At 45.1% G+C, this 24,733-nt stretch overlaps 1 protein-coding gene across 2 annotated transcripts in view; it reads left to right on the forward strand.

The window, feature by feature from the left end:
• Nucleotides 1-24,733, forward strand: part of ITGBL1 (integrin subunit beta like 1) — an 821,186-nt gene that overhangs the window by 4,247 nt on the left and 792,206 nt on the right. For both annotated transcript variants that reach the window (XM_063953248.1, XM_063953247.1), the window contains exon 2: nt 14,004-14,212. In XM_063953248.1, coding sequence (XP_063809318.1) covers nt 14,004-14,212 — 209 coding nt within the window. The remainder of the gene's footprint in view (nt 1-14,003; nt 14,213-24,733) is intronic.

Consider the following 24,733-nt stretch of genomic DNA (forward strand, 5'->3'; position numbering starts at 1 on the left):
CCCAGGGCCGACTTTCAAAAATGTGGTATCTCTGGAAAAAGGTGACCCACATCAGACTAGGGCCCTTATACTCCTGGGGCCCTTGGGAAACTGCCCATTGAGCCCATACAATAAGACGGCCCTGCAAGATGGTCCTCAATCCAGCTCTGCTCAGAACCCCTAAAGTGTATAGATTTATTGGAAGCACCACTAAATAATGTTTGCTGAGTCACACTTCATTGAAATATTTTCAAAGGCTGCCAGGAAAAACTCTCTCTCTCTGGGTTTAACACGCAGTGTAAACCCTGTTAACTGAATTGGCAGTGTGCACAGATAGCAGCTAATTGGTATCCCTTGACTTTGTCTGGTACACCCGTGGGAGTATAATATAGAAACTATGGTCTATTGCAGTAATTCTCAAACTCGGTCCTCAGGAACCCAAACAGTTCACATTTTCCAGGTAACCTAGCAGGTGCACAGATGCACTGATTACTCACTGACATATTTAGAAAAAAAAAACACAGATAGACCTAATTGTTTCAGTTGTGATTCTGTGAAGAGCCCTGGAATGCACAAACTGTTTGGGGTCCTGGGGGCAGAGTTTGAGAACCACTGGTTTACTTCAATGTACCATGCTGTATAAATGGCACAGATGAATACAGTTTAATACAATAATATCTTGTACACTAGCACCTGCTATTTACTGCACTGAAACACGCTGTATATTGGTCAAATATGGTCTATTGCACTTGGCCATGTATCCTAAGATAGTAGAAGCTGTATATTGGCATTGTATGACAGGGGCGTAGGAACCGCGCCCCCCCCCCCCCCCCCCCCATGATTTCTGTTTGGTGGGCAAAGACTGTATTTTGCCCCCCATGAACTTCTACAAAAAAGTGGATGAGGTTGAATGAAATTAAAATGGGGATGAAGCGATAAGAGCTTTATTTGATCTTGCCAACTGTTCTTGTTTTTGTTTATCAAAAATGAAGCTTCATGTTTGTTCTGCGTACATTTTCTTCTTGCAAACACTTTTTTTCTTTCTTAGAAGCACCACTCAATTTGCTATCACAATTTGCAGTAAGCATAAGCAGACACACGAGGCAGGGAATCTTCGCTACCCATTGACGTGTTGAAAGAGTGTTGTAACCAGAAATAAAGAGAGGAAATGTATTTTTGTCAAAGTATTTTCTAAAGTCATGGTATCTGTTCTAGTTTTTTTTTTAAAGTTTTTTAAAATATAGCTTGTCTTAGTATAACTACCAAATGTCTTTAATATAGATTTAGTATACAGATTGGGCACCAGAATCCTTTTTGTTGGGGTGGGCAAGATATTATTTCATTTTGGCACCCCTAAATCGCTGAATGTCGCCCCCTCAAGACAAGCTGGGCTTACCTGCCACATCACCTACCTGATGACAGAGCTATTCTATCTATCTATCTATCTATCTATCTATCTATCTATCTATCTATCTATCTATCTATCTATCCATACACACACATTTATGTAAAGAACAGCTTAGAGGACAGTATGGGGAATGCCGATAATAGCAGGGCATGCACCAATGGCTCTTACCGGGTAGGAATCCAGACAATGCCTCTCCCGGTAAAATGTGCGATATGTAGCCTGTAGACTACAGTAGTCAATGCCATTGCTATTGTGATGGGAAAGAGAAAGCGCAGCAGATATATTTGATATCTGCTGTAGAACTCCTGTAGGGAGGGAAGAGCTGAAAAGGATATTATCTCCATCCTGACACTGTCCGTATTAACTGTTGATGATGGCCGCACTGCGCCCCACGACCCAGTACATTGACTGGCGGATCTTACATTTTTATTTTGGGAGAGGGCAATCTACCCCTTGCTACCCCTTGTTCCAGCACCTATGGTTAAAACTGTCAGAAAATGAGATATCAAATGCGAGAAATAGAGGCTCCAGGCCCTATAGTAGTACTACAGGGTATATACTGTTTTGGGGAATAGTGTACAGTATATTTGTGTCTGAGCATACTAGCATATAGACTGTACTGTATACCGTTGTGAGAGCTATACTGTATACTGGGTATCATTGGGCAGTCTAAATAACCTAATTAAAATAAAAATAAAATAGAGAAACAGCACATACTGTATGTTCCTCATGCTTGTACCAAGCGTGAAACCAAAGAGGGAAGTGGAATACTGGTCCACAGCAGCTGCATTGACCGCAATGATGGTAGTATCAAATCCTTTATGTTATGGTTTAATATACTGTAGGTGCAGCAGGTTGATTTTTATGCTTGTTTCTATATTCATATAAACTCAATGATCAACCTGATTTTCTGGCATCCTATTTTAACTATTTCATGAAACTTGGCATGGGCAAAATACGGCAGTACAGAAGGTGTAATGGTTAGCATTTCTGCCTCACAGCACTGAGGTTATGGGTTAGATTCCCACCATGGTCCTAACTGTGTGGAGTTTGTATATTCTCTCCATACTTGTGTTGGTTTCCTCCGGGTACTCCGGTTTCCTCCCACAAACCAAAAATATACTGGTAGGTTAATTGGCTCCCAACAAAATCAACCCTAGCATAAATATGTGTGCATGTACATGTGGTAGGGAATATAGATTGTTAGCTTCACTGTGGCAGGGACTGATGTGAACTGCTAAATATTCTCTGTAAAGCTCTGCGGAATATGTGTGCACTATATAATTAACTGGTAATAATAATAAAGTGGGGAATTCAATTCTGCGCAAGTTTGTTAAGCTCCGGGGATGAGTGCCTAGAGCTAATCAATGCCCTCTTGGGACAAGATTTCTGCTTGCATCCTCAAGAGGTGTGAGCAGAAATATGTGCTAACTAGTACCTCTTGACTGTTGGAATATGGAGTGCGCTACTGCGTTTTCCGCCATGTCGCTGCATAACTGAATAATCTTCCTTTACCAAGATGACCGCTGATACTTAGTCTGCAAATGCCTACTTGTCACTGTGTTTGAGCACCACAGTGGCACGTGGCCGGGTACCACTTAGCTCCGTGGGGGGCTATATCCTGCTGCAAGTGCCTATAAACAAACAGTACATGACCAACTAGTCAGCTGTATGCTGCACTCCATTTCCGCTATCCATACTGTATGGGTATCTGTGGGTATGGCTGTACATTATTTGTGCAATAAACCAAAGCTTCTGGTTACGTCTGTCTGGCTGGTGTGCTCCAACAGTTTTTTTTCACTGGTGTCTACTATTTATCACCTTGTGTACACCACAGACTAGTACACACATATAAACAGTACCATCATTGTGCCTGGCAGTTAAGTCGGAAAGTGCAGTTTACCATGATTAAGCCCCGGGCATTAGCTGAGGTAAACTGCATCTCTCGACTTTACACAGCACGGGTAGTTGAGTAGCTCTGGGCACTGATCCCCAGAGCTTAACAAACTTGCGCTGAATGAAATTACCCCCAAGGAGTTAATAATCTTATGTAATGGGTATCTGCCCATGCAATTAAAGATACTGACTATTCTTCTGGTTCCAGCGCCCATGTGAGGAGACGCTGCTCCCATCTGCTCTCCTGCGCCCTTGGCTATCAGAGCCCACAGTGCCGCCAACTCTCACAGCATAGGGGCGATTCTGGTATCCTCACGCAGGGTAACCTTTGGTGCCTTACATGGACATGTTTTTGTCTGCTCTCATGCCTCCCCAAAATGCTGCAATCGAGGTCTGCATGCCGGCCCTAGGATTTCAAGATGGCCGCTGCTCCCAGCTCAGATGCAGGAGACTATACTGAGGACACTGCCGTTGCAGCGCTTCTAACCCCATTGCTTCCCAGTCACCGTTCTGATGACACTCAGTCTGCTAGGGATGGCCCTGTCACTTATTCAGATGTGGTTAGGGCAGTGCAGGATGTGATGGAACCTATTATGGCTGCTTACTCAGCACTGTTGCAGCAGGCTGTCCGTGATATGAAGTCGCAGCTCAAGCAACTTTCCAAGTCTGTGAGTGTACATGAACAACACTTAGGGGAGAATTTCCAAGGCGTGGCGGAACTTAAAACACGCAATGAGGCCCTGCAGAAATCCCACTATCAGCTAATCACGATGGTAGATGATCTTGAAAATAGATTGCGGAGATGTAATCTGCGCATAGCGGGTAAACCTGAAACCGTGAAAGGCCCTGATTTATTTGCCCTCCTGCAGTCCTCACTTCCGGAATTATTGAAAGTGCAAGATGCCTGTGAAGGACTTGTAATTGAGCGGGCTCACCGCCTGGGTCCGCCGCGATCTACCACTTACAACAGGCTGCGGGTAATCATCTTTAAATGTCTCAATTATGTTCACAAGGAAACACTCTGGACTGCATCTAGGCGTCAAAAGGATCTTCGTTGGAAAGGCTCCTGCTTTTTTATCTTCCAGGACTATTTGTCAGAAGTGATGAGAGCTCGCAGGGAATTTTCTCCTTTATGCTCCTGTTTAGTGAAAGACAGTAAAAAGTTTGCTCTATTATTCCCGGCACGCTTACACCTATTTCACAATACAGGGTTTAAAGATTTTACTTCTGTTGCCGATGCTGAAAGCTATTTATTTACTGGAATTAGATGAAGAAGCTGGTTGCCAATCTCCAGTCAATGAAGGGGTATGTGAAACTGTACCTCCTGGCCTACCTACTTTGCTGCTGCACTTTTTTAATTTTCTGGATATGTTCTTCTTTTTTCTCCTTTGCATTATATGCATGGTACCTCTTGCTACGGACTTGACTAAGCCACCTTCCAGTGACTTTTTGCTATACATTCCCTGCGGATTGAGTACCTGGATATGTCGCTGACAGGTTGTATCCTCCTGATTATTGTAATGCCTTTACATATGAATATTTTCTGATGCACTATCAACCCTAATGATATTTACACTGCATTGTGAAAGTTGTTGTGATTTATGCTGTAGTGTTTTGTACATTCTCCCATTTTATTAACAAGCTCCTTTTACTATTTTCACAAATGTATATGGCTCTGTGGCTTGCTCCTCCTCCCCTATGTTTTTTCAAGTTTATTATTTTCATGACTGAGAGTACCCTCCTTTCTTTTTTGCTTTCTCATACAGGCATACTGCGTAACCGTTGGTTGCTGTAGTATACATTTTACTGGTTGTCATAGGTTACCATGTGGAAATGAGACTGTACTCCGCTAGCGGATACTACTTTCTTATTATGTTGTTCTTTCGTGTTCTTCCTTTCCTCCCTCTTCTTCCCTTCATGTGTCTTGTATTTCAGATTGCTTATTTGCGATGTGTCACTGCCTCAACAATTATTATTTGTCATGCAGTTTCTATTCATGTCTCTCTTTAAAGCTCCATGACTAGCTTAATTTTAGGCTCCCTTAATGTCGGAGGGTTCATTCCCCAGCTAAGCATAAAAAAAGTATTTATATGCAGTATCTTCATAGGCCACATATTGATGTGGCCTACCTACAAGAAACCCATCTCCTACCTCCTGAAGTTGATAAACTGAATGCCCTGCAATGGAAGGTATTGGCTTCTGCACCCTACTCGTCCAAGGCTAGGAGAGTTGTGATTCTAGTCAGAAAATCATTGTCTGCTGTGGCTCATTCGACTGTAATTGATACGCAGGGACGTTATATTATTGCTGACGCCACAATAGGTCAATTTTGATGCATCCTGTGCAACATAAACGCCCCTTATACCATTTCTAGATCTTTTTTCTTAAATATTGTTACCTCATTGTACTCTTTTGGTACTTTACCTGTTATTTTAGGAGGTGATTTTAATCTTGTCTCCTCTCCACTTATGGATAGATCATCCCATACCTCTCAGAAATCTCGCCCCCTAAAATAGGTATACCTTATTTGTCTAGACAACTTCATTTAGCTGACACCTGGAGGGCCTCTCATTCTCTGGAACGTGATTTTACATGTTTGTCAGCTGCCCATGGAACGCTCTTGAGAATTGACTATATTCTGGCATCAGACATTCTTTTCCCCACGCATTTTGGGGTCTCATATTGAGCCAATATGCATGTCAGACCACGCATTGTGTTGAAGATTGTGAAGATTGCTCTTTCTGTAGATAAAGGCCCCTATAAGCAGTGGAGATTCCCTTCTTACCTATCACAATCTCTTACATTTAGAAATGTCTTAGAGGCTTCATGGTTAGCTTTTAAACATAATAATGCTGCTTCTGGCACAGCCCCAACCCTCTATTTCAATTTGGCTCTCCTGAAAGTTTTACATAAGTTCGGTATAGACCCTGAGCTACCCGAGTCTTATAGACCTATCCCACTGCTTAACACTGATTACAAATTATACACAAAAATTCTATCAGAGAGACTCAAACTTATTCTTCCGATCATTGTCCAGGAAGACCATTCTGGCTTTATACTAGGCCATCACTCAGTGGTTAATGTCAGAAAGGTACTTTCTGTAATGCAGTGGCTGGAGGCGTCAGGGGCACCGAATCATAATGCTATTTTATCACTAGATGCTGAAAAAGCATTTGATCTTATATCTTGGGATCATCTTTTTGACTCCCTGCATAGATTCGGGGCCCCGGAGGACTTAATTTCCATTCTGCGTCATCTCTATTCTGGCTCTAGTTCCAAAATTTTCTCTAATAGTTAACTCTCCTCTCCTTTTCTATTTTGCGAGGAACTAGGCAGGGCTGTCCTCTTTCTCCCCTTCTCTTCGCATTAGCCCTTGAACCGTTGGCAATTGCTCTGCGAGCGTCCCCACTCTTTAAAGGTATTTTTGTTGGCAAGCAGGAAGTTAAGCTCGGCCTCTTTGCTGACGACATGCTTCTTTTTCTTTCCCACCCTGACCATTTTCTTCTTTTTACGGTTTTAAAGTTAATTATTAAAAATCTAAATTGTTACTCCTGTCCTCTGATGTTTCCTATTTTACCTCACATCCAGCTATGTCCTGTTTTTCTATTTGCCGCTCCCCCTTGAAATATCTTGGCATCTTTATACCACCTAGTTTACATTCCCTTTATTCAGTGAATTTTACGCCTATATTACGATCAATTGAGAAATTTATTAAATTGGATGGAATTGCCTTAATCTCCTTCCGGTAGGATAGCGGTGGTAAAGAGTGTTCTCTTTCCAAAGCTCTCCTGTGTGTTACAAATGCTCCCTTTCTCTCTCTCTAAAAATGATACTCAGTCTATTCATTCTAGCTTTTCTTCTTTTATCTGGCGTGGCAAAAAAACCTCGAATAGCATATTCTAAATTAATTTTGCCTAGATCGGCTGAAGTCTTTGTGTTTCCTGACCCTTCAACTTTCTCACAGGCAGCTCTCTTCAGATACATTTCCGAGTGGTTCTCCAGAGGTCCACCTTTACTAACTATGAACTTGAAGCTGCATTGTTCTCCCCTTACTCCCCTAGTGCCTCGCTCCACACTTCCAAAAAACTACTTCCACTATGGAGCTACTGAAAATATTTAGTTTTATCAATAAACGGTTAGAAAGGAATTTCACTGGCTCTCCTTATACTGCATTCTGGGGTAAACCTTGTTTTCTACCTGGTCTGGAAAATCGTTCTTATTTAAGTTGGAAAGAGAAAGGATTGTCTTCCATTAGAGATGTTTTTGACCCGGGAGGAGTGATTCGCCCTTTTGAGTATCTATGACATACCTTTGATATCTCTAACAATTTTTTTTTTTATGTACTTACAAGTAAGACGCTTTGCTCAATTGGAACGATTTATTGTTTCCTCTTCTACACACCCTGACCCCATATTAGAAGTCATGTCTTTAATTACACATATCCCGTACAAATTTAGATTTTTGTATCCTTATTTACTCACACCTACGGCTGATCAGGCGTGTAAACATACCCTGTCTGGTTGGTTTTCTGATATTCCAGCTGTGCAGTCCCACACAGTTTGGTTAGGTCGTTGGGAAACTTATATTAAATCTTCACCCTCCACTGATTTGTAAGAGGTCCGTATGAAGATTGTCAATAGGGCGTATATATCGCAGTCGCAAAGAAAACATATGGTACCTGAGGAAACAGGCAATTGTCCAAAGTGCAAAGCTCTTAATGCCACTTTCTTCCATAATCTCTAGGAATGCGGCAAGATCAGACGTTTTAAAGGATAAGGTTTTGATGCTTGTAAATAGAACCTTTTCTCTTCCACTGGTTAAACACCCTATAGCCTGTCTTTTGCTTAATTATACTCATTGGAATTTGGGGGCCCAGAATACTAAGAGTATTCCCTTGCTTAATGTTATATTGACAGTAGCCACCCCCCCCCCCCAACCCCCCATTTCTTCATGATGTCCAGATGAGGCTAATTAATCTTATCTATTATGAACGTCAGTCCGCATTCCCAGATGTTGAGAAAGGAGTACTTTGTTTCTACCAAAAATGGGAATTGTATATTACTACACTCCCCGTGACTACTCAAGATCAAATCCAGTCGGTCTTTGAGTCTACCTCTTGGTATCACCTCCATCGATTATCTTGATATATTTTATGGAATTATTAGGCTGTGGTCAATATAAGCGAAACTGCTATTCGTCATGGTGAAATTCGTTCAGTCTACCACACTATGTTTGTCTTGTTACCCACCCTCCCCTATTTCCTCTCCCCACTCTCCCCTATTGTTACTATTTTTTCTGTCTGTGAGTATGGATATTTGAGATTTGATTGATTATGATGTCATTTTCTTTTTCTATGATGTATGTGTGTAGGTCATGTTCCTTATAATGGACATATTATATTCCCTTATCTCTTATGCCATCATATATCTTGTGATCCTATACTTTTCACATACTGTATGCTGTTACATCTTTTCTTTATTTGATTCATTTGTCTCTAATACCCCATATTGTATTCTATTGTCTTTTCATACTGTAAAACCAATAAAACTGTTTATTGAAAAAAAGAAGAAGATACTGACTAAAGTTATGGGCATATTGCTTTGAAAATGCCTTTTATAATTCAAAATGAGGGCTTAGTACCTGTTTCATGCACGCTTGAATGATAGCGATGAAATGTTAGATGGTTAGATGTTCGTAATTCTAGGATAGTGAAAATACAGTATGTGTTCTCCACATTTAATAGTTACTTACAATTTTTGAAACAAGGTGTACAATTTAGTTTTGTGCCCAGAAGTTACAAAGCAAGACCGTTTAACCATCGGACAACTAATTTAACCTAATTTTAAAAATAGGATTTTAATACCTACCGGTAAATCCTTTTCTCTTAGTCCGTAGAGGATGCTGGGGTCACTTCAAGAACCATGGGGTATAGACGGGAGACATGGGCACTTTAAGACTTTCAAAGGGGTGTGAACTGGCTCCTCCCTCTATGCCCCTCCTACAGACTCCAGTTATAGGAACTGTGCCCAGGGAGACGGACATTTCGAGGAAAAGGATTTATTGTTAAACTAAGGTTAGATACATACCAGCTCACACCTCAAGCACGCCGTACAACATGGCATTTAACACAACGCAGGTCAATGGCATGAACAACATCAGCAACAGGCTGACTATAAACGTAACACAACATGTGTGTAACCACAAGTAACAACTGCAGATACAGTACGCACTGGGACGGGCGCCCAGCATCCTCTACGGACTAAGAGAAAAGGATTTACCGGTAGGTATTAAAATCCTATTTTCTCGTATGTCCTAGAGGATGCTGGGGTCACTTCAAGAACCATGGGGTTTATACCAAAGCTCTAGAATGGGCGGGAGAGTGCGGATGACTCTGCAGCACCGATTGACCAAACATGAGGTCCTCATCAGCCAGGGTATCAAACTTGTAGAACTTCGCAAAGGTGTTTGAACCAGACCAAGTAGCTGCTCAGCAAAGCTGTAATGACTAGACCCCCCCTGGCAGCCGCCCAGGATGAGCCCACCTTTCTGGTAGAATGGGCCTTCACCGATTTCGGTAACGGCAATCCAGTCGTAGAATGAGCCTGCTGAATCGTATGACAGATCCAGCGCGCAATAGTTTGCTTGGAAGCAGGAGCCCCAATTTTGTTGTGAGCATACAGGACAAACAGAGCCTCCGTTTTCCTAAACTGAGCCGTTCTGGCCACATAAATTTTCAAAGCTCTGACAACGTTGAGAAACTTTGATTCCAGCAAGGCGTCAGTAGCCACTGGCACCACAATAGGTTGGAACAACGAAACCACTTTCGGCAGAAATTTCGGACGAGTCCTCAACTCTGCTCTATCTTCATGGAAGATCAAATAAGGGCTCTTGTGAGACAAGGCTGCCAATTCAGACACCCGCCTGGCGGATGCCAAGGCCAACAGCATGGCCACTTTCCAAGTGAGGAATTTCAACTCCACCTTTTGTAAAGGTTCAAACCAATGAGATTGAAGGAATTGCAATACCACATTAAGATCCCACGGTGCCACAGGGGGCACAAAGGGAGGTTGGATGAGCAACACGCCTCTCACAAAAGTCTGAACTTCTGGAAGGGAGGCCAATTGTTTCTGGAAGAAAACCGATAAGGCTGAAATTTGTACTTTAATGGAGGCCAACTTTAGGCCCGCATCCACACCGGCTTGTAGAAAATGGAGAAAACGTCCTAACTGAAATTCTTCCGTAGGAACCTTCTTGGATTCACACCAAGATACGTATTTTCTCCAAATACGGTGGTAATGTTTAGACGTTACTCCTTTCCTGGCCTGAATAAGAGTGGGGATGAATTCCTTGGGAATACCCTTTCGAGCTAGGATCCGGCGTTCAGCCTCCAAGCCGTCAAACGAAGTCGCGGTAAGTCTTGGAACACGCATGGCCCGTGCTGTAACAGATCCTCTCGTAGAGGAAGGGGCCAGGGATCTCCTATGAGTAATTCCTAAAGATCTGGATACCAAGCCCTCCTTGGCCAGTCTGGAACAATGAGGATCGCTTGAACCTTTGTTCTTCTTATGATCTTTATTACTTTTGGAACGAGTGGAAGCGGAGGCAACACATACACCGACTGAAACACCCACTCTGCAAAGACCTCTTGATGAAGACCCCACTCTACTGGATGGAGATCGTGTCTGCTGAGGAAGTCGGCTTCCCAGTTGTCCACTCCTGGAATGAAGATCGCTGACAGAGCGCTTGTATGCCTTTCCGCCCAGCGGAGAACCTTTGTGGCCTCTGCCATTGCCGCTCTGCTCTTTGTTCCGCTCTGGCGGTTTATGTACGCTACTGCTGTTATGTTGTCCGACTGAATCAAGACGGGCCGATTGTGAAGAAGATGATCCGCTTGCAGAAGGCCGTTGTGAATGGCCCTTAATTCCAGAACGTTTATGTGTAGACACATTTCCTGGCTTGACCATTTTCCCTGGAAGCTTTCCCCCTGTGTGACTGCTCCCCCGCCTCGGAGACTTGCATCCGGGGTCACTAAGATCCAGTCCTGGATCCCGAACCTGCGTCCCTCTAGGAGGTGAGAGCTGTGCAGCCACCACAGGAGTGAGATTCTGGTCTTGGAAGACAGGGTTATACTTCGGTGCATGTGTAGTTGGGACCCGCACCACTTGTCCAACAGGTCCCACTGAAACACTCTGGCATGGAATCTGCCAAACTGAATGGCCTCGTAGGCCACCACCATCTTCCCCAGCAACCGAGTGCATTGATACTTTTGCTGGTTTCAGAATTTTGACGAGGTTCTGAATTTCCAGAGCCTTTTCCACTGGAAGAAAAACTCTCTGTAATCCTGTGTCCAGAATCATTCCCAAAAACGACAGCCGTCTCGTCGGAACCAACTGTGATTTTGGCAAGTTTAGGAGCCAACAATGTTGCTGCAGAATTGTCAGGGAGAGCGTAATGTTCTGCAGTAATTGGTCCCTGGATCTCGCCTTTATCAGGAGATCGTCCAAGTATGGGATAATTGTGACTCCTTGCTTGCGCAGGAGAACCATCATTTCGGCCATTACTTTGGTGAAAATCCTCGGAGCCGTGGACAGACCGAACGGCAACGTCTGAAATTGGTAATGACAATCCTGAACTGCAAACCTCAGGTAAGCCTGATGTGGAGGATAAATGGGAACATGTAAGTAGGCATCCTTTATGTCTACCGACACCATAAAATCCCCCTCCTCCAGACTGGAGATCACTGCCCGTAGAGATTCCATCTTGAATTTGAATTTTCTTAGGTAGAAATTTAGGGATTTGAGGTTCAGGATTGGTCTGACTGAGCCATCTGGCTTCGGGACCACGAGCAGGCTCGAATAAAAGCCTTCTCCCTGCTGCGATGGGGGAACCCTGACAATGACTTGATTGTGACACAATTTTTGTATTGCGGCGCATACCACCTCCCTGTCCGGAAGAGAAGCTGGTAAGGCCGATTTGAAAAATCGGTGAAGGGGAACGTCTTGAAACTCCAGTTTGTACCCCTGGGACACTATTTCTAAAACCCAAATCTATCTCTCTCTGCACATGTTATATCTGCCTCCCCTGCAGTGCACATGGTTTTGCCCAATTGCTAACAAACTTGAAGCTGCAATCAAATCAGAATTACCCCCTATGTGCAGTAAAACACATACTTTATTACAAGAGGCATACATTTGCCCAATGCTCATGTACAGCAGAAGGACTGCATGTACCCGATGCTAAAAGCTTCATCTCAGACTGCCTATTATGATGACAATAGCATAGCTGGACAGCCCACTGGTAAATGTACTGCCCTTGTCCCTGGTACATATGCAGTGCTTAGCTCTAGCTGGAGCTAGCCATTGCCCAGGGCCGGTTCTGGGGCTTTGCGCGCCCCGGGCGGCAATGGGGGGGCGTGGCTTCGTACAGGGGGCGTGGTCATTTACGCCCTCTGTACAGACTACTGTAGCGCTCTGAAATGTGCCCCCCGCTGCCGCTGGCCGCTGTGAAGCCCTTCGTGGAGAGATCCTTTAATGTGCGGTGCACAATGATGTCATCGCGCACCGCACAGCAAAGGTCCTCTCCACGAAGGGAAACTAGACGCGTAGCGTCTAGTTCACTTCGTGGAGAGGACCTTTGCTGTGCGCTGTGCGATGACGTCATCGCGCACCGCACAGTAAGGGACCTCTCCACGAAGGGAAACTCTAGTTTCCCTTTACAGCGGCAGCGGGCAGCGGGGGGCACAGCAGCAGTGGATCTTGCCCTGGTGGGGCCCCCCACCGGATGGCGCCGGCGCCCTCCGGAAGGCGGCGCCCCGGGCAAAAGTCCTGCTTGCCCGTGGCAAGATCCGCTACTGCCATTGCCAGCTGCGGTGCTTGTAGAATAGGGAGATGCATTGCCATATTACATAACCGCCTATGTTTTCCTGCATTTATGTCTCTTTTCAAATTTGTAAATAATCCTCAAAGTGATGTTGTTGTAATGTGAACCTTTCCGAAACCTGTGTAACTTTTCATAAGCAGTAAAAATCCACATATTGCATTTTTCTTTTCCTGGAAAACACTGACTAAAATGATCTTTGGATGGTTCTTATAGAGAAAGTTAATTAACATCTGGATTGTAGATGGCAAAACCATTTTCATGAATGAAGAAGGTCCTTTTATAGTAAAGTGATGGCACACAGGACATCAAGACATTTCTCCACTCTCCATAAATGAATAGTCAAGAGGAAAATGAGCTAATTGTAAGACATGTGGTGGTGGTGTGGGGGCGGGGGGGGGGGGGGGGGGGGGGGGGGGGGGGATTCAATCATTTATTTGCACCCAATTTCCCATCTAAACTGACAGGAGATCGCATGGCAATGGTCAATTTATTTTTTTTAATTTGCGCACCTTATGCCCAAACAGACTAGGTTTAACCACATAAAGCACCTAAACCTGATCGCGAAAAAGTGCTGTTTAGGTGCCCAAATGGAGGCTGCTAGATAAAAAGTGTCTTCCCGGCGCCTATTTGCTCCCGAACCAAGCAACAATCTAATTGCTCCGTCAGGCGACATCTAGTGGTAGCAGTGGGAAAAACAATTGAATTTCCTCTATGTAATTCCAAAATGCTTATATTTCAAGTCTGTATTAGTGAGTGTTATTGACTCTCAAAAGTATGGTAGTAAGCAATTAATTTCCTTTCCTCTGTGTAACTAATAATGGATTTTTTGTTGATGTTGCAGAAGTTCGTCATCTTCATCAACCTGTAGATTGTCACCTGCTGCATCAGAAAGCCGTTGCAGGACTCCTGATGGTTTAATATGCAGTGGCAGGGGCAAATGTGACTGCGGGGTATGTATTTGCGAAGTAAAAGAGCCTGGCAAATATTATGGACCTTTATGTGAGTGCCATGACTGGGTATGTCACACCTATGATGGACAAGTTTGTGGAGGTAAGATAATGTAGCACATTAGCAAACAGATCTTGCAAATGATCATGTTAAATCCAGCATATCTTTATAGTGTAGTTTTCAGCAAGTTCTACAGAGCTTGTTTTTCCTCTGGTGGTATTGCAGGGAATGCAGCAATGGCACATTTGTTTGGTCCAATTCCTAATTTATATAACTAGTTCCACAAACAAGATGAACTCGGTTAAATAATTTCAGAACTAAATAAAATTAGCATCTGCACCTTTTTTTCTGAGTTATGCCACCTTCTTTCACAGGAAAAAGCACCACTGTTGACGATACCAGTGCTGTGGACTTTGGTCATCATTTAGCCATTGCATAAATCATTGGTCAAACTATCTTAAGTACAGTATGTTGTACAGGTTTAGCGAGCATATAAAAGACTGGGGGGAACTTAAGACAGTTCAAGGATGCTCTACAGTGGTGGAATGACCACTGAGGCAGACCATGCATTGCAGACGTAGGCTGGTGTAACAAGTACAGAGGCCCTCTGCTCTTCTGAGCTTACACACAAGGGTCTATGCATGTGCAGAGAAGCCCTGTCTGGGGTTTCGCTTCTAGAACTGGAAGTCAAAAGAGGACTTTACTATGTGTGTGCATATTCTCTCTAATCAGTAGAGCAGGGGGACGACCTTTGCAGCGAATAACAAAGCCCTCAAAAAGATGTTGCTATAATGCTCAATGATTCAGAACTGCACTATCTTATCAACATAGGGAATGAAGGATTAACTGTTAATGAAAGGCTTGACACATTGAGATTGGAAGAAAAATGCCACAGATCTACAGTATTTAATCATAGCTCCCAGTTTCAGCAGATCAATATTGAATGGAGGGCTTTGAAAGGAGAGGCGCTTATGCAAATATGGATTTTGCCCAAAAGTTTATGCTCTGGTGAGGGTCTGGGTAGAATTTGACTGAAGCGCATTTTGTCCTCATCCTTCATGTCTCAGTGTTGGGTTGCACGTTTAATATGTACAAATGTATTCAAAGATGGAACAGACCATTAACTGATATTTTTTATACCCAGATTTGTACAATTGGAAACTTCTGCTACCGGAGGAGTAATATTTGTAATGATAACATAAAAGAGTATTTGGCTTTACTAAGGAGTCTATTTTACAATTGCCAATTTTCTCTGGAAATATGGCTAATTTATTTTTACATTTTTTATTTGCCACATTCCTACCGGCAGCAATTTCTGGTGGGGGACTGGGAAGTACATTTTTTATTGATCTGAGCTTCTTCAGTGCTGGGGATGAGTGACAGTCATTCTTAGCACTTTTGAGGTGTATGATGTCATATGTCATTAGTTTTGAAGGGGTTCATGAATCAATATCAAGAGCTAAATACTGGCTGATCGTACAGTAGCTCCGAGTAGTAGTTTTCTCTTCGGTGAGTGCTTAGGGCAGAGCTCAAGCTGTCTTAGAATGCATGATGAGAAGAGGCAGGGGGGTAAGTTGGCTTTGTACATTAGCCACCAGATTGCAGATTTTCATTTGCTAGATCTAAATATGATCATGGGAGGGACTTGGATTGCTACATCATATACTTTGCATTATATTTGAGATTGGCTTTTTATACTTGCCAGCATATTATAATACTGTTTTGATTACTAGCTACCAGATTTCCATTTTGCTTTATATACTAGTCACTAGATTAAAGGTATTCAGTTATCTAGCCACAAGACTGGAGGTCTAAACTAGCCACCGGGATAAGGCAGTGATGTCAACAAACTATATGGAAAAATGTTGTTGGGGAGGCACACAAAATAATTGCAGTTGCATCAGCTAGGAGTGCATAGAAAAGCATATAACACTGCGAACTGTGAAGTGTCTGCAGTCAAAATCGTGAAATTGAAGCTCTAGACATTATAAATCCAGGTTGCCAAGGCAACAAATAAACAAGAAGCAAACACAAATTGCAGAATAAAGAAGCTTCAGGTTTGCAAATGAAATTGCTTCCGGGAGAGTGGGTGGCTGCCAGAGCAATTGGAGTACAGGTCTAGAATGAATTAAATTACACTCATGTTAATCAGTAGAACACATATAAAGCCAATGAAGCTATATTTAAAACCATGGCCAGTAAAGGTTGAACAGAGAGAATATTCAATTAATATACAGCATAGGCATTACCAATATACCCCAGTCTTTATTCACTGCCTATGGAGTATCCAACATGTAATTCCAGTACAATTCCCACTACTTATATGAGCCATAGCCTATTCCTCTACAATTCAGCATAATTGGTACACTTGAGAGCTGATGCAAAATGACTCCTATGCCATTTTGCATATTATATATTGTGTGGGTTCACTGTGCAGTGTGCACATGCTCAGACATAAACACCCTTCTATGCAGACCTGCACAATTCTAGCACTGATGCCCAGGAGTGGTGAGGTGGCATGGACATATGTATAATGGGTGCAGGGAGTACAGTACACAAGGGCCCCTGCCAGGGGACCCACACTTCACACCCTGCACCCATTCAAAATACATACCTCTCTGTCAGCACCACAGGTATCACCAGGAACATAGCACAAGCTCCATGTTTCTAGAGATCTGCGCATGCACAGAAGAGAACGGGAAAATGACACCCACATTTCCCGGAGATCTGCCCATGCGCAGTAGACTCCTGGAACTTACCAGGAGTCTACTGCAGATAAAAGCCAGCAAGAGAGAGGAGCCCCGAACGGGGTCTGCACACAGGCCCTACCTTCTCTTGATTCGCCCCTGAGAGGCAGAAAGGAGTGGAAGTGGAGGGTGATTGTGAGCAGGGAAGAGGACCATCAGCTATCATGCCTCCAGGCTCCTAGTATGACCTTCAGCCCCTGTGCTGCAGGGTGTGTGCAGATACACGCTGCATCTACTTCTGCCGCTGTTGTTTACTTGTTGCAAGCCAGGCACATTCAGTATGCTGCAGATTTGGGGATTGATACATTGTTGTGTACTACGGAAACTGGATATTTTTACAGTCTTATTTCCTGCAACTCTCCCCCTTACCACTCTTTCATGTTTCTAGAAAGTGTCATGTCAGCAATACATTGCTATAATGTCTGCTAAATCTGACTCTTCTTTCTCATTGTTTCAACTATATAGTATGCCATTCACAACACGGACATCTGAGGGCATTACTTGTGTTCAGGTGGGGAGTACTGTAGATGGAAAAGACAAATGTTTGCAGCTGGATGGCTGTAGATACTGTATTTACAGCAGGGCTGTTTCTAGCCAATTTGGCTCCCAGTGTGAGATTTAAAAATGCCCCCCCCCCCCCCCCCAGTTCACATAAGAAAAAATGCCCCCCCCCCCCATAGATATAAAGAGGAAAAGCATGTGCGCGCCTAAGTTGCGCGCACTCCCGGCAAGGGTGTGTGGCCTCGTTAGAATGGGCGTGGATTTGTTAAGATGGGCGTGGCCTCATCTGATCTCATCATCCCGGCCACCACAGGATATAAAAAAAAAAGTCCTTATTTTACACATTACAGCAGGCACGCGACCCCATTTTACACAGCACGGTAGGCAAGTGTCCCCATTTTACACATTGCGGCAGGCACGTGCCCCCATTTTACACATTGCGGCAGGCACGTGCCCCCATTTTACACATTGCGGCAGGAAAGTGTCCCCATTTTACACATTGCGGCAGGCACGTGTCCCCATTTTACACAATGCGGCAGGCAAGAGTCCCCATTTTACACATTGCGGCAGGAAAGTGTCCCCATTTTATACATTGCGGCAGGCACGTGCCCCCATTTTACACAGTACAACAGGCAAGTGTCCCCATTTTACACATTGCGGCAGGCAAGTGTCCCCATTTTACACAGTACGCAGGCAGCTGCCCCCATTTTACACAGTACGGCAGGCACGTGTCCCCATTTTACAGAGTACGGCAGGCATGTGTCCCCATTTTACACAGTACGGCAGGCACGTGTCCCCATTTTACACAGTACGGCAGGCACGTGTCCCCATTTTACACAGTACGGCAGGCAAGTGTCCCCATTTTACACATTGCGACAGGCAAGTGTCCCCATTTTACACATTGCGGCAGGAAAGTGTTCCCATTTTACACATTGCGGCAGGAAAGTGTCCCCATTTTATACATTTCGGCAGGCACGTGCCCCCATTTTACACAGTACGGCAGGCACGTGCCCCCATTTTACACAGTACAACAGGCAAGTGTCCCCATTTTACACATTGCGGCAGGCACGTGTCCCCATTTTACAGAGTACGGCAGGCACGTGTCCCCATTTTACACAGTACGGCAGGCAAGTGTCCCCATTTTACACATTACGGCAGGCACGTGTCCCCATTTTACACAGTACGGCAGGCAAGAGTCCCCATTTTACATATTACGGCAGACAGGTGTCCCCAATTTACACAGTACGGCAGGTGGTGGTTGGGAGGGAGAGAGAGGGAGAGGGGCTGACTTACATTTGAAGCGGTTCTTCCCGCTCTTCAGCCGCCTCTCCCTCGTCTGCGCGGCTCCCCCTCGTCTGCGCGGCTCCCCCTCCTCCCTCCTCCCGAGTGCCCAGCTCGGGGGGGCGGGGTTTCGCGGAATGACGCAACTGCAAACGCGTCATTCCGCGAAACCCCTTCCCCGAGCTGGGCACTCGGGAGGAGAGGGGAGGGGGGATTCAAAGTGCTGAAGAGGTGCCGTGGCGGGCGCCCCGTGCAGTTGCACGGCTCGCCCGCCGCAAGAAACGGCACTGATTTACAGTTCATATTTGATCCATGTCCTACTCATGGATCTTCTTCTGCACAGGAAAACATACAGTATTACTTAGTGGCTAGAACCTGTGTGGAGTTTTTACTGCTATTATGCTAAACACAGATAACAAATTTAGGGGGACATTTACTAAGCAGTGATAAGAGCGGAGAAGTGAGACAGTGGAGAAGTGCCCGTGGCAACCAATCAGCACTGAAGTAACATCTATAATTTGCATACTATAAAATTATACAGAGCTGCTGATTGGTTGATAGGGCAACTTCTCCACTGGCTCACTACTCCGCTCTTATCACTGCTTAGTAAATGTCCCCCATAATGTCAGATCCGATAAACCCTTCCCCTAAGATTCTCAGAAAAAGTTCTGAACTGTATGTCATTAATGCTTTAGGGATTAGTTATTTTAGCAATTACAGAGGGAAGATTGGGTTATGTGGAAAGAATTCATCTCTTCTACAAAACCAGGGGGAAGGGTGCTCTAGGCATGTGGTCAGAAATATCTTACTAGTTTCACACCAACGTGTCAATTTTAAAAGCCAAAGTCCACAATTAGATCAGCTTCAATGTAGAGGAATTCCGTTAGGAAAAGAATAAATACTATGCATTCCAGCCTAGGGTTTGGCAGGTATAAGTAGAAAAAATAAGCTTTTTATAGTTACTGATCCAAAGATTTCAGAATACTGCCGATTTCAGCCATTAAACATTGTACATGGGGGGTCATTCCGACCCGTTTGCATGCAGCGGTTCTTCGCTGCGGTGTGAACGGGTCGGATATGTGCATGCACGGCGGTCGCATTGCGCATGCGCGACATTGCCGGGCAACGACGCCTCCAGCGACAAATGTGATCGCAGCGGCGATCACAAGAAGATGGACAGACGGGAGGCGAGTTTTCCAGGCGTGGTGAGTCCAACGCAAGCGTGGCGAGGCGTTTGGAGGGCGGATGTCTGACGTCTGGACCGGGGCCTTCATTGCTGGATCCGTCGCACAGGGTAAGTAACTCTTACCCTGGTCTTGTTTTGCAGGAAACTTTTTTAGCATAGGAAGAATTACCAAGGTAATAAGCCCGGCGCTTCAAAATGTGATGTTTAACCCAAGCAGCTGTTTACAGAGATAGTTAATCCCTGAGGATAAATACTAGGACGTGATTATAATATATTTATTTATCATGCCAGTCTCTGAGTGCCGTTCATATTGGAGGTATATATATATATATATATATATATATATATATATATAAAAAATAGGGCAAACACAGCACAGCACTTCATTCGGTATATTACCACTTGTAGAGGCCAAACACAGTCTCCTGTATAGAATCCTTTGGAAAATATTGCCACAGTCCAAGGGGTGTGTCACGATCCGGGTATCTGGACGCCATTACTTACCCTTCAGATGCCTCCTAAGGCTGGCTCAGCGTTCCAGGACCGGATCCCGCTGTTCCTGAGTTTCCACATGCAGAATGTCAGAGTGGTGATTTCATCAGCCGCGGCCTCCGCTGTGCCCGCGTGGTTAAATGTGCGCTTGTCAGTCTGGCGTCTCCTGTCTCCTGTGGCCGGCGTCGCCATTACTGTTTCAATTCTCACATGGATTACAAACCAAACTTCCCTCCAAGTGTCTGCATGGGCGCAGCCATCTTGGATTTTGTCATCTGATCATTTCCACCAATCTGCTGTCTGTATTGTTGATTTGCATAATTGCCTAGCCAACCCCTTCCTTGCTGCAGGTATAAGTAAGCTGTGCCTGAGCAAGGAAGTCGTCAGTGCTTTGGTTGTCTAACCTAGTTCCAGTTTGTCTCTCTCCTGTGGTTGTCTTCCAGGTTCCAGCTCCTGTCTCCAGACTTCTGCTATAGAGACCCGCACCAGCATTCCATCTGCGGTGTAGCCTGACTCTCCGATCCATTCTGGACTCACCTGTTTCCAGCTACAACAATCACCTGCTTCCAGCCCAGCTTCCAGCAGTGTACAGCTTCTCTTAAAGGGCCGGTGTCCTTTCTGCAGTTTACCACTCTCCACCGGTATTATTATTTCACCGCTCTCAAACAATCACCTGCTTCCAGCCCAGCTTCCAGCAGTGTATAGCTTCTCTTAAAGGGCCGGTGTCCTTTTCTGCAGTTTACCACTCTCCACCGGTATTATTATTTCACCGCTCTCAAACAATCACCTGCTTCCAGCCCAGCTTCCAGCAGTGTATAGCTTCTCTTAAAGGGCCGGTGTCCTTTTCTGCAGTTTACCACTCTCCACCGGTATTATTATTTCACAGCTCTCAAACTCCAAACTTCATTATTATTTCATCGCTCTCAAGTTCGTTTATTATTTAACTGGTTCCAGCCAGTATCCACTCCGTACCAACAACAGTCTGGTTCAAGCCAGTATCCACAGCAGCCGTTTTACCTTCAGCAGCCCAGCCTTTCCTGGAACATCAGCTGGTACGATCCTGGGTTCTCTCCATTGCTACAGTCAGGCCTGGTAAGGACTTTCCAACTAGAAGATTATAAGAACTGTCTCACACTACCAGTGCCTGTGGCCCTTGCCACCCTGTAGTACCCAGGAATTGTATTTATCCTCTGTTGACTTTTATGTTTCCTTTTACTGCTGCTGTGTTACGGAGTTTGTCATAATAAACATCATTGACTTTTATCCTGGTTGTCGTGGTCACGCCTTCGGGCAGTTATTCTACATGTTACTTACATGTCTAGGGGTCTGATACAACCTCCCAGGTTCCGTTACATCTCAGCCCCTACAACTGAGGCTGCCTCCCGTCAGCTCAGGCCCTCAGTTGTGACAGTAAGCACTGACCTAATGAATCCAGCCGGAGACCAGGATCAAGCGGCCAGGCCGATGCAAGAACTGGCAGCCCGACTTGAACATCAGGAGGCTGCACAGGGCCACATCATCCGCTGTCTCCAGGATCTCTCTACACGGCTGGATGGGATTCAAACGACCCTCCGTGGACCTGGCACGTCCGGTGCGTCCACTACAGTGACACCAGCTGTAACCCCACCCTCCTTACCCATTTCCAGTCCACATCTTCATCTTCCAACGCCAGCAAAATTTGATGGATCTCCAAGGTTCTGCAGGGGATTTCTCAATCAATGTGAAATCCACTTTGAGCTTCTACCTGGCAATTTCTTCAGTGACCGTACCAAAATTGCCTATATCATCTCCCTTCTCAGTGGCTCAGCCCTTGACTGGGCATCACCTTTATGGGAGAAGTCTGATCCCCTGCTATCCTCCTATACTGACTTTGTAGCTACATTCAGGCGCATCTTCGACGAGCCAGGCCGGATAACATCTGCTTCATCTGAGATTCTCCGTTTACGCCAGGGAACACGTACTGTGGGACAGTATCTTATACAGTTTAAAATCCTGGCATCCGAACTGGCATGGAACGACGAGGCCCTGTATGCTGCATTCTGGCATGGCTTATCAGAACGCATCAAGGATGAGTTAGCTACCAGAGACTTGCCCTCTAAGTTGGATGAGCTAATTTCTCTTTGCACGAAGGTTGATCTACGTTTCAGAGAGAGAGCAACCGAGCGAGGAAGATCATCTACTCCTAAATCTTCTGCTCCTCCTCCTCGTCAACCATCTCCATCCAAGGATGAGCCTATGCAAATTAGTCGTTCCCGTCTATCTCCCGCTGAGCGCCGAAGACGTCTCTCTGAGTCTCTCTGTCTCTACTGTGCAGCTCCGTCGCACACTATCAATGCCTGTCCCAAACGTCCGGGATACTCCAGATCCTAGCTCGCCAAGGAGAGGGCCGGCTAGGAGTAATGATCTCCTCTCCATCTTCTCATGACTGTAACCTCCCAGTGTCGCTCCAAATTGCTCAACGTTACAGGAACGTCATTGCCCTCCTTGATTCCGGAGCAGCTGGGAATTTCATAACCGAAGCTTATGTTAAACGGTGGTCCCTACCCACCGAGAGACTGTCCTCGTCCATCTCTTTGACTGCCGTGGATGGCAGCAAGATTTTTGACGCAGTCATTTCCTTAAGGACTCTTCCAGTTCGTCTGAGAGTGGGAGTTCTTCATTCTGAGTATATTTCTTTTTTAGTGATTCCAAGAGCCACACATCCAGTGGTTTTAGGCCTTCCATGGCTCCGTCTCCACAACCCATCAATTGACTGGACGACTACGCAAATACTGGCATGGGGTCCCTCCTGTGCTGAGACTTGTTTAGCCAAAGTTTTTCCTGTTTGTTCTTCCTTCCCCAGGTCATCTGATGTTCCGCCTCCTCCATATCAAGACTTCACGGACGTGTTCAGTAAAGCCTCTGCTGATATCCTTCCTCCTCATAGAGAATGGGACTGCCCAATCGACCTCATTCCAGGGAAGGTTCCACCGCGAGGCCGAACTTATCCGTTGTCTCTGCCTGAGACACACTCCATGGAAGAGTACATCAAAGAGAACCTGGCGAAGGGTTTCATCCGACCATCTTCTTCTCCAGCCGGCGCAGGCTTCTTCTTCGTTAAGAAGAAAGACGGTGGTCTGCGTCCGTGCATCGACTACAGAGGTCTGAACGACATTACCGTCAAGAACCGATACCCTTTACCCCTGATTACCGAGCTCTTTGATAGAGTTAGTGGTGCAACTATTTTCACAAAGCTGGACTTGAGGGGTGCCTACAATCTCATCCGAATCCGTGAGGGTGACGAGTGGAAGACCGCCTTTAACACCCGTGACGGACATTATGAGTACCTCGTCATGCCCTTCGGATTGAGCAACGCTCCAGCAGTCTTCCAGCACTTCGTGAATGAGATTTTCAGGGACATCTTGTACCGCCATGTCGTGGTTTATCTAGACGACATCCTCATCTTTGCTAATAATCTCGAAGATCATCGTTTCTGGGTAAAAGAGGTTCTTTCCCGTCTCCGTGTCAATCACCTCTATTGTAAATTGGAGAAGTGTGTGTTTGAAGTTAAAACCATTCCGTTTCTAGGTTACATTGTGTCCGGTTCCGGACTAGAGATGGATCCTGAGAAACTCCAAGCAATCCAGAATTGGCCTATACCCTTAAGCCTCAAAGGGGTCCAGAGGTTCTTAGGGTTCGCCAATTATTATAGAAAATTTATACGAGACTTTTCCACCATTGTGGCGCCTATCACTGCATTAACCAAGAAAGGTGCTAATCCGTCCAAGTGGTCCGAGGAAGCTACACAAGCCTTTCACCTTCTGAAGCAACGGTTCATCTCTGCACCAGTTCTGAAACAGCCCGACACCGACTCTCCTTTTATCTTAGAGGTAGATGCCTCCTCCGTTGGAGTAGGAGCAGTGTTATCCCAGAGGGCCAAAGATGGACATCTACATCCTTGCAGTTTCTTCTCCCAGAAGTTCTCCCCAGCTGAGCGCAACTATGCCATTGGCGATCAGGAGTTGCTAGCCATCAAGCTCGCTCTGGAGGAGTGGAGATACCTGTTGGAGGGAGCTTCCCACTCAATCACCATACTTACCGACCACAAAAATCTTTTATATCTCAAAGGCGCACAATGTCTGAATCCTCGTCAGGCCAGATGGGCACTTTTCTTCTCTAGGTTTGACTTTAAACTCCAGTTCTGTCCGGGTTCTCAGAATCGTAAGGCCGATGCCCATTTCCCGCTCATGGGAGCAAGAAAATGAGTCCGAGTCTGCAGACAAGCATCCTATTATTAATCCGTTGGCATTCTCCACGGTAGGGATGGACTCTATGCCTCCACCAGGGAAAAGTTTTGTTAAGCCAGTTCTAAGGAAGAAGCTCATGCATTGGGCCCATGCTTCCCGTTTTGCTGGACATACAGGCATTCAGAAAACC

This window comes from Pseudophryne corroboree, chromosome 2, assembly GCF_028390025.1.
Source record: "Pseudophryne corroboree isolate aPseCor3 chromosome 2, aPseCor3.hap2, whole genome shotgun sequence".
In the NCBI taxonomy this organism is placed as follows: Eukaryota; Metazoa; Chordata; class Amphibia; order Anura; family Myobatrachidae; genus Pseudophryne; species Pseudophryne corroboree.